The sequence below is a fragment of the Anneissia japonica genome, unplaced genomic scaffold, assembly GCF_011630105.1.
Source record: "Anneissia japonica isolate Jap-2015-1 unplaced genomic scaffold, ASM1163010v1 scaffold287957_len1322810_cov207, whole genome shotgun sequence".
Lineage (NCBI taxonomy): Eukaryota > Metazoa > Echinodermata > Crinoidea > Comatulida > Comatulidae > Anneissia > Anneissia japonica.
Genome location: NW_022683022.1, coordinates 1,033,578 through 1,048,483, shown reverse-complemented (window position 1 = coordinate 1,048,483; position 14,906 = coordinate 1,033,578). Strand labels below are relative to the sequence as shown.

The 14,906-nt window shown below is 34.3% G+C and overlaps 2 protein-coding genes across 2 annotated transcripts; one reads left to right on the top strand and one right to left on the bottom strand.

The window, feature by feature from the left end:
- Window positions 1-261: 261 nt before the first annotated feature.
- On the top strand, window positions 262-3,443 carry LOC117121936. The gene has a single exon (XM_033267393.1). It carries the CDS (start codon window positions 2,097-2,099, stop codon window positions 3,108-3,110), a length of 1,014 nt encoding a protein of 337 aa, XP_033123284.1. The 5' UTR covers window positions 262-2,096; the 3' UTR covers window positions 3,111-3,443.
- Window positions 3,444-9,254: 5,811 nt separating this feature from the next.
- LOC117121850 lies at window positions 9,255-13,721 on the bottom strand (the record flags this gene model as incomplete). Its single annotated transcript, XM_033267269.1, is given in 6 exon segments — window positions 9,255-9,828; window positions 10,061-10,678; window positions 11,539-11,748; window positions 12,596-12,808; window positions 12,937-13,362; window positions 13,554-13,721. Coding segments are annotated over 6 exon segments (1,647 nt in total). The 3' UTR covers window positions 9,255-9,808.
- Window positions 13,722-14,906: the final 1,185 nt, after the last annotated feature.

The window sequence follows — 14,906 nt, the reverse complement described above, 5'->3', positions numbered from 1 at the left end:
AAATATTCTTTTTTTAAATGTTAAACGCTAGTCTAATCGTTTAAAGAGTATATTAGCGTCATGATATTATTATTATTATTATTATTATTATTATTATTATTATTATTATTATTATTATTATTATTATTATTATTATTATTATTATTATTATCATTATTATTATTATTATTTCAGTAAATTTTTATTTTAAGTTTGTTAGAGACCATGGCCTACTTTCTTTTTGAAATTAATTTTATTGTTGTCATGTCAAAATAGTTTTTTTAAGTTACGTGTAGACTTTCATTTTTTTAATATGTCCATATTAAATAATTTGTCTAAGCTGGCATTTAAAGTTTCATTTACTAGTATAAGAATGTCTAACGCTATTGTTTTTAATTAAAGTCATTGTATCTTAATATTCTGTTTCGTGTCAGTAAATGCACCGATCACCAACACTGACAATAATTTGGTGCGATTTATTTGGAAATCTATTCTCATCATTGTTTGTCTGTTTGCTTAGTATACTCTAATATTTAATTTCACTGTTTTGTAACAAAAAATAATGAAATAATAAATGTTTGTAATAAATGCATTTACTGTTTTGAAATTAAAATTTTTACACTACTTCTTTAATTTTGATTGAAAAAGAAAACGATGGAAAATGCCTTACCAATTAAGTCAGCTTCATATTGTGTGCATATTCTGGTAATCAATGTAATACTTTTTTTATAGCAAATCTTTATTTGAATCGGTAAAACTAATTTGATGGTGTTTTTTTTGTAATAATGAACAATATTAAAATCATTTATAAAGCGCTTTTCAAAAAAATGATCAAAATATATACCTCCTAAGTACTTTTTTGAAACCTACAACTGAATAGTGGTGTAAGTCGTATTTGAGCTGGAGGCGCATTCTACAAGCACATTTAAATGTCACCACTTAAAGGTAGGCATATACGTTTAACGACGCCATATTAAAATTCATACTAAAATTTTAGTTATTCAAAACAGTGTATAAATTACTTATCATCAATGACTTTGGACCAGCTACCTTTGCTAACCTATGCCTGTCATCATAGATAAATAAGCGTTAATTAACACAATCTTGCATCACAATCTTTAGACCTCCGGAAGCAATAGTCACTGCCATCGAAATAACTGTCGATTTAATTTGTAATAATTAGGCTTAGTTCTAATCATTTAATAATGCAGCAGGCTTGGCGATGACTCTTTCGGAAAGGGTCAGTAAGTAAATACTCATATGTCAGGTCCTTAGAGTGATAATATATGCAAAATGTAAGTTGCGGTCGTACCAAGCCACAAGAAACAAAGGTGGCTCTGGGTGGTGGCGATGAATGAAACCCGTGGGATAATATGTAATTTAAGTTTATTTTCTGAAAATTAATTTGTTGATTCCATTTCCTGAGTTTGCTGCGCAGAAAGATTATCAGAGTATCTATTGTTTCCTGCATTTGTCTCGATGTTAATAACGTTGTATGGGATGATTCATCGTATAAAGTTAGTGAGAAAGCTAATCACAAAACTTTTTCGTTCATTCCATCTAAAAACAAGGTTTGATAAGGTCACACCTGGTTCATGAGGACAACTTTCACCAAATCATACACTATACAATCAAGTCTATTGATATGATTCGAAATCTCTGGGGAAGTTACTGCAGCACGATCTATGAGCCTGCCCATTGCGATGCAAGATTATGCAGACACATTAAGGTCATATGCTGGTTGACCTTAGAACAGAAAAGTTGGTAAAAATATGTCGTTGGCACATTGTTGGCCTTGGTTGTGAAATTATAATAACGGGAACATACCAAAATCAGCGTGAAGTCCACCCGCTCTGGTAGAGCAGCCTATTTACATGTGTATTGTAGGTCAAGGGTTATAGCTTTGGACGTCGCACAATACACCGAAACTAATGTTGCAGAGCAATCCAACGAAGGCATGAACACTTGTGATCCTGAAATACTTGAACTTTGTTAAGATTCTTATGGAAGATATAATTCGACAACCATCTGTATCACTATACCTATTGTTTGTCAAGTAGTTACGTCATCTATGTGTGATTGTCAATTTGATAATTCATAATATTGAATTTTGCAAGATGATTTTCAGCGAACTGTACGTTTTCTCAGCTTTATTGTTTTCATATCTTCATCTTTCTTTGTGCTTTACTCCACCTGTAGCATTTTTGGAGCCACCAATGGACATATCTATCAAAGAAGGTGAAACTGCTTCAATGACATGTGGATTAAATCAAAGACTAAATTTAAGTCAAACAGCAGAGCATTTGGCGTGGTATAAGGTAGGTGCGGGAGGAGCTTTAACACGAAATAATGATGTGTATTCAGACTCGCTTGGTAATGCTAAAAACCGAACACAGGTTTTGATCAGTGGTTCAGCAAGTCGATTTACGTTGATAATAGCTGAAGTAACAGTTTTAGATGCTGGAGAGTATTTCTGTGTGGTGTTTTCAAGAGGTTTATCGGTAGCATCGAACCATGCAATTCTCCGTGTTCAGAGGATAATTAAACAAGAAATAATTCCAACAAAAGCGACTGAAGCTCACCAAAGTAGACACCCTTCGATGGTGTCGCAGCTGATAGCGCCTCATCGTCCGAGTACACTTACATCTAAAACTGTAAAGACAAATGAAAATAATGACGATGTTAATGATTATGATTACCTGGACTCAAAATTACAAAGCGCCTTTATTTTGCATTTGATGGCAGATGGTATATTCTTCTTTATTATTTTCATTACAATTATCATCACTGCTCTGTGCTTGAGAAAACAAGTTGCAAATTTCCAATTGATTCACCAACACTTGCACTTTCAATCTGATAATAAGCATGGAAAACGAAGGAGATTTATGAGTTGGAACGGATTTAGTCATCACAGAGGCAAGAAGCGGTCGGAGTACCAGGAATACATAAAGGATGAAGGAGCATCTAGTGAGTACACGAGTCTCAACACCGATAGAATGCATCGGGTTAATTTACTCAAAGAAAATAATGGCAGTAGTTCTCATACAGTTGAAATGACTTCCTTGAGATTGCCGTCCCAACATTACCATAGCTCAGTCCTTACAGACGTGAAGAAAACGTCGACACAATAGTTAGAACTTATAGCAACTTCGATAGCAACCTATAGTATACAATAAACCGACTACTTATTCTTCTTTGATAATAATAAAAAAATCTTATAAGGCAGTGGCACTGTATTTTACAGGTAAACCAAAAAAAAATATATGTATGTATCTGCCATATTATTAGAATTAATAAATTTTATTATTAGTATTTTTACTATAATCATGTTATTATTATAATTGTTATTGTTATTAAAATGTTTGCAGTACACAACGTAGATAACTCTGAAAATTCAGAACGTACATGAACATACATTGTTACTTCACCATACAAACATTCAAACGAATTTATTTTTATATTATTATTATTATTATTATTGTTATTATTATTATTATTATTATTATTATTATTATTATTATTATTATTATTATTGTTATTATTATTATTATTATTATTATTATTATTATTATTATAAATATCAATTTTGAATAAAGTTTTAATTCATATGTAGGTAAATGTGATTACGATGTGAGTTTACGTCAGGGAATATCATAGGTGTAATATTTTGCCCTACCTGACGTATTATCGTACTGAATACTCAGTACGTTCCCTAATACTTGCGAAAAAATGTGCAAGTGACCGGGTGGGAATCGAACCCACGACCTCCAGATAACTAACATGGCGCCATAACCACTAGACTACCGGATTCAACACTAGCCGTCACTAAGCGCGAGCTGGGTAGCCTAGTGGTTTGGCGCCAGGCTAGATACCTGGAGGTCGTGGGCTCCGTAACCAGTGGAATACCCAACATTAAATCATAGTACAGTACAGCATGGGGAAAATAGCAGTGTATTCATAGTATTATCATTATTAAAATTATTGACTTAAAAATTACACCAACAATGTTAGACTGAAGTTTTTACTAACAGTCAAACGTGTCAGGAACAATCAATATTAATATATATTTATAATATTATCATTACAATCATCATCAATATTATACTTCAATTAACACTATATCCTTATTATAATTATCAGTATCAGCATCATTATCATATCCATTATTATTACTACTATATTGTGAAGTGTAGCCAGGAAGTGGAAAGTTTATAAGTACATGTTACTTGAACTTATCAATTATTGTTATTATGCTGTGTAGCGGTTTCTATGAAACACTGGAAGATCTACGGGAATCTTCAAATGTTTATCACAAAATAACGATTTATGTTATTAAATGTTACGAATAAGCAATAAAATATAATATAATCCTACTTAGTTACATGACATGTTTGATATTTTGATAATTCTATATTATTCTTTATATAAAGCCTGGTATACTCTCAGGAGTTATAGTAAATTCAATTTGGTGAAAGCTTGCAAATATCAATAGCAAAATGACTTTATATGCTAATGCTAACAATGAAATGTTTAGTCTATCTCGTTTGTTTGTAATATAAGAGAGCCTTTCTTCTATTTTGTTGTATTTTTATCTTTGGGTTTATACCATTATCGACTGGCATGCACTGCTGTCAATTAATACATTCCAACAAAAAAAAAAAACGTCAACGGTGCTCGAATATTGGTACAAATGATGTCATAATCTCATGGTCGTTAAGTGCTTAAGAAGCGATTATTTGTGTGCAAGAACTAGTGCTGTTCAACTACGCACGTGCAAAGAGAGTGAGGATTAGTTGCTTTAATTTATTCAAACGAATCCTCAGTGGCCCAGTTACAGGAGATACAGTGAATTAGTTTAACCTGCTTTTTGTGGAAAAACATGGAACCATTCTTGTTAACTGATCAATTTAGTCATGACAAGCAGCATGAAATAGCATTGGTCGAATCTTGAGAGTTAACAAATTATGTCATCTACCTCAACAACACCCCAGTTCAAATAATCTTAAATTTGAATGTGAAGATATTAACACATTTGCTATAGCAACACCCTATGATGAAGATAGGTTTGAATGTGGTGACGACCACAATGCATGGGAGATTTGATGATGACATATCCAACACCCAAGTTAAAAACTTCATGCCTTTATCGAACTAAATCTCAAGATACTATTACTAAACTTTCCCGCAAGTTTGTAACATCTGTTTTTGAATCAGCAATATTGTAATTATCTACAACGTGTTGTCAACGCATTTGACGTATATCATTTTACGGGTAAGAGCTAGCTTATTGTCAATTTAGGAAGCACTTGCTGAAATATGGAAGATGGTCCGATTCGCCATCAGGAAACGATCGCTGACATCATACCACAGAGGGACTTCGTCAGAGCTGCTTTAAGTGTTAGCCAACCAAATTATTGTCTGCTTACAATCATTTACATACAAAGATGAGTGAATTGGCGTCATTTTTACAATGGGATGAAAATAATTAAACACATTAGTAACTTGATGTAAGATGATGTTGGACAAGGCTGTGACTTATGGCTCAATGCTGATCAAATTTGTGACTACAGTGGTATTATACACTGCACTGTGCCAGGCTGCCGAGATTGAGTATATCACCAAACATCCCCAAAGTCAAAATGTCACAGAAGGATCGACGGTTATTTTCACTTGCGAATTTGCACGTCCCATACGCTTTACGACAGACGAACGTATCATTTGGTACAAAAATCGTGAAGTGCTTTCACTCAACGGTAACATTGAAGGTGAGCGGCAACGTTTCTCTGTAGTTGTGAGCGAAAATAACAAACGATTTGACTTGAAAATTAGTCGAGTTTCAAAAAATGATACAGGTGTATATTTTTGTTACTTCACATTGAACAGGGAAAAACAATATCAGTCAATCAGTGCACACCTGATTGTAAATACAGGTGTCCCTCCAACGCAAAATACTGAATCGGAACCGACTTTACCCAGTAGGTCTAGTTACTCAGCAGCTTCAACTAGTAGATCTAGTTATTTAACAACTTGGAACATGAGCAGTCCTGTTAAAAATGACGCCAACCCAAACACGACCCCGTCGATTGTGCCTGTCAGCATAACTACTGTCTGTATTATAGTTATTCTTATAACAATCATTGTTGTATGGATTTTCATTGGTAAAAAAAGTACCGAAAACCATTACGTTCAGAACCTGATAATCATACCGTTTTCATGTTTGAATGGAAGTGATGACAATGAACAATCTATAATGGAGATATCGCCACCAATGCTAGCTTCTGAAATGAGATATTGCGACGTACTCAAAAACAAGCATGCAACGGATGTAAATGGTATGCATTCATTAGTTTTGGGTACCACAACATTAGATAATTCAGATGTCAATGCACAAGGAATACATTGTGCCAATCACAGCACCTTACCTGCATCATCAGACCTATCAGCAGAACTGTCTCCCGATGTGTTATATTCAAAACCAATCAACACAAAGAAATATGCGAAGTTTCGTAATGTTGAAGGTATAACATATGCAGATCTTGATCTTCACGAGCAATCAAAAACACCTATATCAAGTAAACAAGGTACTCAATATGCAGTGATATCAATTTGAACATAGTGTCTGATCTAAGTTTATTCATTCTAACTTACTGTGGTTCTGCTCACTCGGGGTTTCCGTGACTGCACTCGTCTTTCGATAAAAACTCTAAACAAGCTTTTGTGTGCACTTTGAAACACCACCCGAGAACAATTTTAGAAAATCATCTTGCTAACTGACTCTCAACCTTGTTCTTCCCAAAAGAAGGACACAACTAATGTTCTGTGTCATACTCGAAAAAACAATAAATCTAGTACCCTTTACTGTATATTGCACTTACTTTTCAAAGGTTGGGATATGTTTCTTCAGCAGACAATCCACTTGTTTCTGAAAACGTATCGCAACTGACAGTGCATCGCGTTTATCGTTATTCCTGGGATATTCAGTTCGCTACCGGTAACCTACTACGGACATACAATAGTTTCCACATTGTCTATATATGCAATTGTAAAGAAAACTGTTCTGTTTTGAACGTATGCCATTTACAAACGTAAATTAACATATAAACTAAATATATAGGTATATTATTGTATGATAGAACCACATTTTTTATATTTTTTGTTATACATTATGAAAGTACATTTACTACAAAAAATAGTAATTAAATAAGATTTAAAAAAAAATTGCAGACATCATTTTAAAGCCTACTTGCGCCAGACAATACTACAGCATCTTTATATTCTGCATAGACACCAAAGATCTTATAAACACAAGATTTACGAGTGCAAATTCTGTAATAAGTCATGAATGGCGCCCTCTTGCTAATTTGGAAACTTTTGACCCTTGACCGCTCTGACCATACAGTACACCGCGCGACTTTACCTTAGGGTATCAATCCTCTGAACAGCAGAACAGGAACTATCTCAGATCCATGGCAACAAATAGGACGCCCTCTTCCAAAACTGATTACTTTTTCTCTTCGGTAATAGTAATAGCGCATGAATGGCGCCCTCTTGCTAAATGGGAAACTTTTGAACCTTGACCGACGCTTCTATTTGTTACGCGTAAATCGCGGAGAACGCTATCTTGTGTTTATAAGATCTTTGATAGACACGATCCTTTTTGGTAGAGGGCGCCAACAATTATCGACAATATTGCACGCCCGTGACACATCCAGATATGCAACAGTAAAGCAACAGACTACTGTTATGACTTAATTATCAAGAGTAAAGTTGTCACTCCATACCAAAGTTACTATCAAGCAATGATTCTGTTAGAAAATTGTGTAATAAATTTGTTTCACACGTCGAAATATTGTGTGATGATTTTAATAATTTCAATTTATGTGGTTTTTATTCTACGATTGATGTAAGATATTAACATACAAGACTATTGGAAGTAAAACATTCAACTGTAGAACTGTTTGATCGATAATAAACAATGGATGTAAAGTTTGTAAGCTTACATACGATTTCCTATTAAACCGAAAGGTCCACTGATTAATCTCAGATAAGATAATATAATACATACTCCAAGTATCGAAATGCACGCCATCGTGACATAAATTATGTCATCATCAGGAATTCCTGATGATGACATAATTAATGTCGAAATATTGAATCCCGACACGATGGCGTGCATTTCGATATACTTGGAGTAGGCCTATGTATTATACTATCCTATTTCCTATTAAGACGCGGTACTTCTATCAATTGATATATCAATATCTCCAACTTGAAACACCAACCAGAGCTCGCCAAAAATTTCCATTCAGATAACTAAGTGAATATATATAGCGCCCTCTGTTATTCTGTCCTTTGTATTGTATAATTAATGTTATCCGGATTTACACCTTTGAAACGGCGGCACATGCATCATTAAAATTAAAATAAAGAAAACTTCACTTGATTACAAAAGTCATAAATAGTTTTGATCGCATAAGAGTCAGTAGACCTCCCGATGGTGTGTCACGACACAGTGACCGGTAGCAGGGGAAACACATTGATTTAGTGACCAGTGACAGTGATGATAAAACTACATGTGATTTTCATTATATCAATTTAGTTTTAGTACAGGCTTAGTTAAAATTATTATTCTGAAGAGGTTTCAGTCCGAGTAAAATGTTAGCCACTAAAACATATTTTCTGTATTATTTGTATAATGACTATCTGATTTTCAATAGCCGTTTTACAGCGCATGATACTATTATATTGTAAATTCAATTATAATTTACTGTATATTACTATACTGACCAGGTGTAAATATTACATGCATGCTTTGTATTGTAGCATGTATCCCAAAGTGTTATGTGTGGCTGCCACATCACGTTTATCCATTTGAGTATTTTTTCCAACTTCGGCGATATAAAGAATATTTTGCAAATTCACACAATTTCCAGTGCTTATAAATTAAGTTTATTCTTAAAACCGAAAGGTCCACTTATTAATCTCAGATAAGAAAGTATAATACATACTCCAAGTATTGAAATACACGCCAATATTTCGACATTAATTATGGCATCATCAGGAATGATGAAAGTTTATTCTTGCATTGTATTTTAAACAGGCTTGTGCAGACCTGTTTCAATTGGAGATTAGAGCAATCGCTCAGCACAACACTTCAGTATATGCTTGTTTTGTATTTTACACATTCCTCTCTTGCATTCAAATTTACATAGCAAACCATTAGATATTTTATATGGGAGAAATATTATTAAAATAAATATCTGACACAAATCAAGTTCGATTCTAGCTCCATTTATTTTCGAAATCTATACAACAATCTATTAAAACATGTAGGATTAAACAGGTACTTCCATATAAAAACAACATATTGTATACTAATATTTTACACATACACACATACAAAAAAAAACAAAAACAAAAAAACAACCAATCCGATACATTATAACTATTGCATATATTTTACCAAATTAACTATTATGTTACTGTGGTCAGCATTTGAATAATTATAGTGGTGTTATTAATTAAGATTTTGTATCTTGTTCAGTTTTCCAATTCTAGTTATTAAGTGCATTGTGAGGCCTAGGTATTGTACGCACATAATTTTGAAACAATATTTGCATGGCGTAAATTGTCCTTAGTTATCGGGAGATATGATATACGTCAACACTAAAACTGAGGAATGATACCATCTTGGCGCCAACACGTTTCCAATTAGATCAGTGAAGTAATTTCAGTCTTTTAAGAGTTTAAAAGATGAATATAAAAAAAATGTCTGCTTGAATGTGTACGATTAATCCATCGCTTCACCATTTAAATTACAACCACTGATTCAAGGAAAAGTTAGAAGCTCTGAAAAGTAAATAAAATATAATATCAAATAAACTGACTGATTTAGCTTATTTAACAAAACAATAGATAGACAAAATATGTCATCTTATTACATTTTCCTTCAGGAGGAGTCACTCGACCTTTAAAGGATAAAGATATAAATAAAGTGTAGTTGAAAAGAGTGTTTTGTCATTAATCGATAACAAATTTTAATAACAAAATTTAATACATAATACAGTAGATTCATATTTACCTTCAGTGGCTGGTGTTGGCGTGCCACATGGTCCAAAGGATTCAACATCCAGATCAAATTCTCTTAAGATACAGGCTGTTCGTTTAAGTTCACACACTGATTCATATGTTACACCATCTGTTCCACATACTTCGTGGTGTTCTGGACGTCTGCCAGGATGACGACCGCCATGATGTCTTCCTCCATTATGTTTTCCTCCATGATGTTTTCCTCCATGGTGCCTTCCTCCATGATGTGGTCTTGGTCTGTCACCTTCTGGCCTGTCACTTTCTGGTCTGAACCTGTTGGGTCTACCATCTTCTTGTCTTTTACCTTCTGGTCTTTTACCTTCTGGTCTTTTACCTTCTGGTCTTTTACCTTCTGGTTTTTCGCGTTGTGGTCTTCCACCTTCTGGTCTTTCACGTTGAGGTTTGTTCCCTTGATGTTTGCGACTTTGTGGCCTTGACTTGATTGCTCTGCCTTGTCTTTTTGGGAACTCTCGGTATCTACCCCCGAAACCTTCATGCTCTTCTTTATTTGGTTCTGTTTCTGTTCCAGATTCTAGCACAGGTCCTGTTGACTCTTCATCTTGTCTTGGTCTTCCATGATAACATTTCACGCAGTACTCCATTGGATCACCTACAAAGAAGTGAAAACAAATGTTATAAATATTTTAGTACACATCTAGAGTTTTCCCTTTTAGCATTTTGTGTAATAAAGGTCGGTTTAACCGATTTTTAAAAACCCACACGACTATATGTGTTAAATGCAATATTTAGGTAAATTTATACTTCCGAAAATAAAATGATACCTTATCAAGTAACAGAATAATATAACCCATTACTAAATGCAAGATTAATTGGTGGTATACGTGCACAAGATGCACCATACAATGACATTTGCTTTGGTTTCTTTTAAGAAAAAAACTTAAAGTACATACATTTCTGACTCATTATTGCCCTAAATGAGGAGGAATAGTAAGTTCTAACAAACCTGCCCTTCCTGGTCGCTAGTGATTGGTATCGGCGACCACTCACCTAATTATTGGCCGGGTGATTTCTATTCATAGCAAACGACATTTCTTAATCATACGGCTATCTAGATAGATTCTATCGTTCCTATATCATTTGCATAAAATGCCAAGTGCACGTGTCTCGTTGGGAGTTGAACTTGCTTAAACATCTTAAATGATCCTTGCTTTGATTTAAAACTTTTCAGAGTTTACCAGGCAGTATGTCTTTCACCTACTATAATATAATTATTATAAAGTAGTGATCAAACTAATGTGGTATGTAGTAACAGTTAACATTGGTTAGGAATATTAGGTATAAGTAGGCCTGAATAATTGATTCAGTATCCGATAATGAATTGGTAAGGCCCTCAAATTCAAAACTGAATCTAAATCGTTGACCAGCATTTATGAAAACTAAATTGCTGTTAGGTTGGCTGGGATCGGTAGATTCAGATTGCTACGGAATAGTACAAACCATCAATCTTACCTTGATCTTCTGTGCATTCACCCTTCTTCATAACAGTTAGGAAAATGTCAACACACTTTGCTATCCTGAATTCACAAAAGTTATCATATGTAACGTTGTCGCTACCACAGATTACTGGCCCATCGAGGCTGCGGTTGGAGCACCTTTCGCGGCGTTCACACATGGCTTTCCTCTCTTTTGGGTCTGGTCGGCTGCGATTATGGAATCGACCTAAATTAAAATAATAAATCCCAATAAATAGAAATAGGGCAAATAATTAAACGAAGAACTGTTATAATACCAGCGTTATGGTGGGTTTGGATGAGCACTTTTATATATCAATAATGTAATTCCTGTCATTGGTCACTAACGTACTTGGCAAAAGTAGTAACTATATTCAATAAGAAATATTGTATAAAATTCATGAATTCATTAAAGACGTGAAGACACAGAAAAAAAACCCACATTTTTAATGGTTTAAGATTGTTAATCCAATATAACAATACACTCTGTTTTTTATAAGAACACATTTTATAAAAACACCAAGGCTGAAATTGCTTTAAAAGAAAAGAACAAAGTAAGAAAAATTTGAGGCTGAGGAAATTGTCAAAATGAGGTTTTTTTTTTATTTAATTAGAAAAACTAACAAATCCTCTGTACCCATGGAGCGGCCGTCCCTTGTGTGCAGTAGGTATATAAATATGCACAATACCCTCTATAATACAGTACAGCGATATACTGCTGTACAATAAAATTTTTCTATCTTTGAAAATTGTATAAAATAAGAATAAAATAAGAACATTTTCAGCCTGAAATTGATTTAAAAAAAATAAGAACACTGAATATGGGAAAATTTGTTGCAGGTTTTTATTTTTAAAAAGTTTATTCATGAATCTACTCAGATATTTTTTTTAACCGCGTTAATTGTATTTGCACAACATAATTTGAATTTCTCATGATACATTAAAGCAATCTTAACTATCAATTATATTTCTCCTAGAATATATAGTTCTAATACTTATTTCTGATGTTGTTGATTTGTAACAATAACAAGTTCTAGTCCAAAAAATAGATTTACCTGGAAAATATGGTCTCTCAATTTCGTTCCCGCATGCACCGAAGTACTCCAAGCTAAGTTCGAGGTCCTCTTCTTCACACTTCACGCTAAGAAGACTGCAAATACTTGAATATGTTTCATTATCTGTTCCACACACGGGTGTAGGCATATCGAACTTCTCTGAACAAATTTTGCTCTTTTCACATACTTCTTGTATAGTAAGGTTTTTAAAGTCTTTGGTTGGAGTGAAAAATATATTGAATAAATTAAAAAGATTAGAACTCTATTAGAAAAAAAAAATTGTATTTGACAACGGCTTATAATATACCGGTAATAAGAATTAATGATAATGTGTGTTTTACCTGGTCTTCTGCCCCCTTCTGGTCTTCTTCCATCCTCTGGTCTTCTTCCACCCTCTGGTCTTCTTCCACCCTCTTGTCTTCTTCCACCTTCTGGTCTTCTTCCACCTTCTGGTCTTCTGTGCTCATCAAAGTCTCCTTCAGGCCTGTTTCCCTTTGATGGTCTTTCTCCAAAGATGGGCTTACCGGTTGGCCTTTGCCTGTTAAATGGTCCAGATGGTCTGTTTGGCCGTCCACCTTCCACTTCACTACCACATTCACCCCGGTGGTTAATTCTAAGTTCAGCATCTTTCAGCTCACATTTCACTTTTAGTAGTGCACACGGACTTGTGTAGGTTTCGCCATCAGTGCCGCAGACGGGAAATTCAATTCCTTCTGGGCATGGCTGTTCCTGTTTACAAATTGTACTGATGTCATATTCTCCTAATTCTGCAAAAGAAATACGAATTCATAAAAACCGTTTACGTAATTTTATTTGTCACAAATAAGAAACTGAACATTGGGGTAGATTGTCAAATCACAGACCCTATACGAAGGTCAAACACATGAGAAACAAACGCACGAAAAACAACTGTGCAACTGTAACATGTTGTGTCCCAAACAGGTCAATTAGTCCTTACCTGGTCGCTCGCCCTCGGCACCTCCGAAGCCACCTCGCTTGCCGTTGCCACGAAATCCCCCTCGAACCTTGCCAAACTGTTTGCCACCGTATCCTCTACCTCGAGCTTCGATTGTACAGGCGAGCACACCAACAATTAACAAAAACAAACTAACTTTCATGTTGCCCGCTATAAAAACAGAAACAAAATAATCATATTATTGCATCAACTGTATACACTATGCAAACAGCAAGCATTTTGAAAAAACATAAAAATAGTGCAGGTAATTGGTCTTAAACAATTTAACATTAACCAGGGAACTCCGTTAACAAATACGTGTCATGACAATAGCACTTTCTGGTATACGGTAAATAATTCCAAATTTATACATCACAAAGCTGGTTATAAAACCAAAAACAAATTTTAATGATAGGCCTACAAGGGCCTCGGTCAGGTAGGCCTATGAAGAACGTTCACGTATTATTTCAAAGTTATTAAATATATCTATTGTATAAACTATAAAATGTCATAGTTACCAACCTGAGAGATTTTAAATGCGTGAATGACCGCACCATGGGGCAGGTTACGATCTGAGCCTGTTTTAAAACAAGTTCAAGGGAGTGTTTGCTGACAATAACGGGTACATAAACAAAATATTTTTATTAAAAGCCACGTACAATTTGAGTTTCAATGTATGTTTAATTTGAGCACCCAAACTATCACATGAACATATTTCATTCAAAAAAAAAATGAATAGGCATACGGTACTGATAAAATTTTAATAACGCGGCAATGAATTAAGTACAGTATTTACGTTCTTGTATTTCCCTGACTGCGTGCGTGTTTGATGCTAACTGACAACAAGGTAATTCAACAAAAGGACGCACATCTCCGCTCTCGAACATAGCGCGTGCGTACAGTCCTTTGATCTTTACTGTGGCATCGACAATCCGATACTAGTTGCGAGTACAGCCGTCAATTATTAGTCTATGCGTGCCATTCGTTTTATGGTGTTAGTTTTTATTTTATTAATTTTGCGTACTTCGCAATGTCTGTTACATTTGATTTTTTTTTACCGCGAGCTTGTTAAATGCTTCTATAAACTGCAATTTGATTTGTGAAAATTGACCAAGAAAATGAAAAGTTAGAGCAATTCAAAATTTACGAATTTTATAAAATTTCATGTTCTTATGTAACATTAATCTGTCATTTTGACAATGTTGGCATAAGGTGCCGAGGACGAACATTTGAGTATATAATAGAACAATATCAAAACACTAAATTATAATACACAAGAAAGAACTATAGGACACGAATACAGTAGACGGTGCAACAATGTTGTATACGCAAACATACATATTTAACAGTCTTAAA

Bases quoted from the DNA above. Each gene is read 5' to 3' on its own strand.
- LOC117121936 (XM_033267393.1), top strand. From the start codon at position 2,097: ATGATTTTCAGCGAACTGTACGTTTTCTCAGCTTTATTGTTTTCATAT.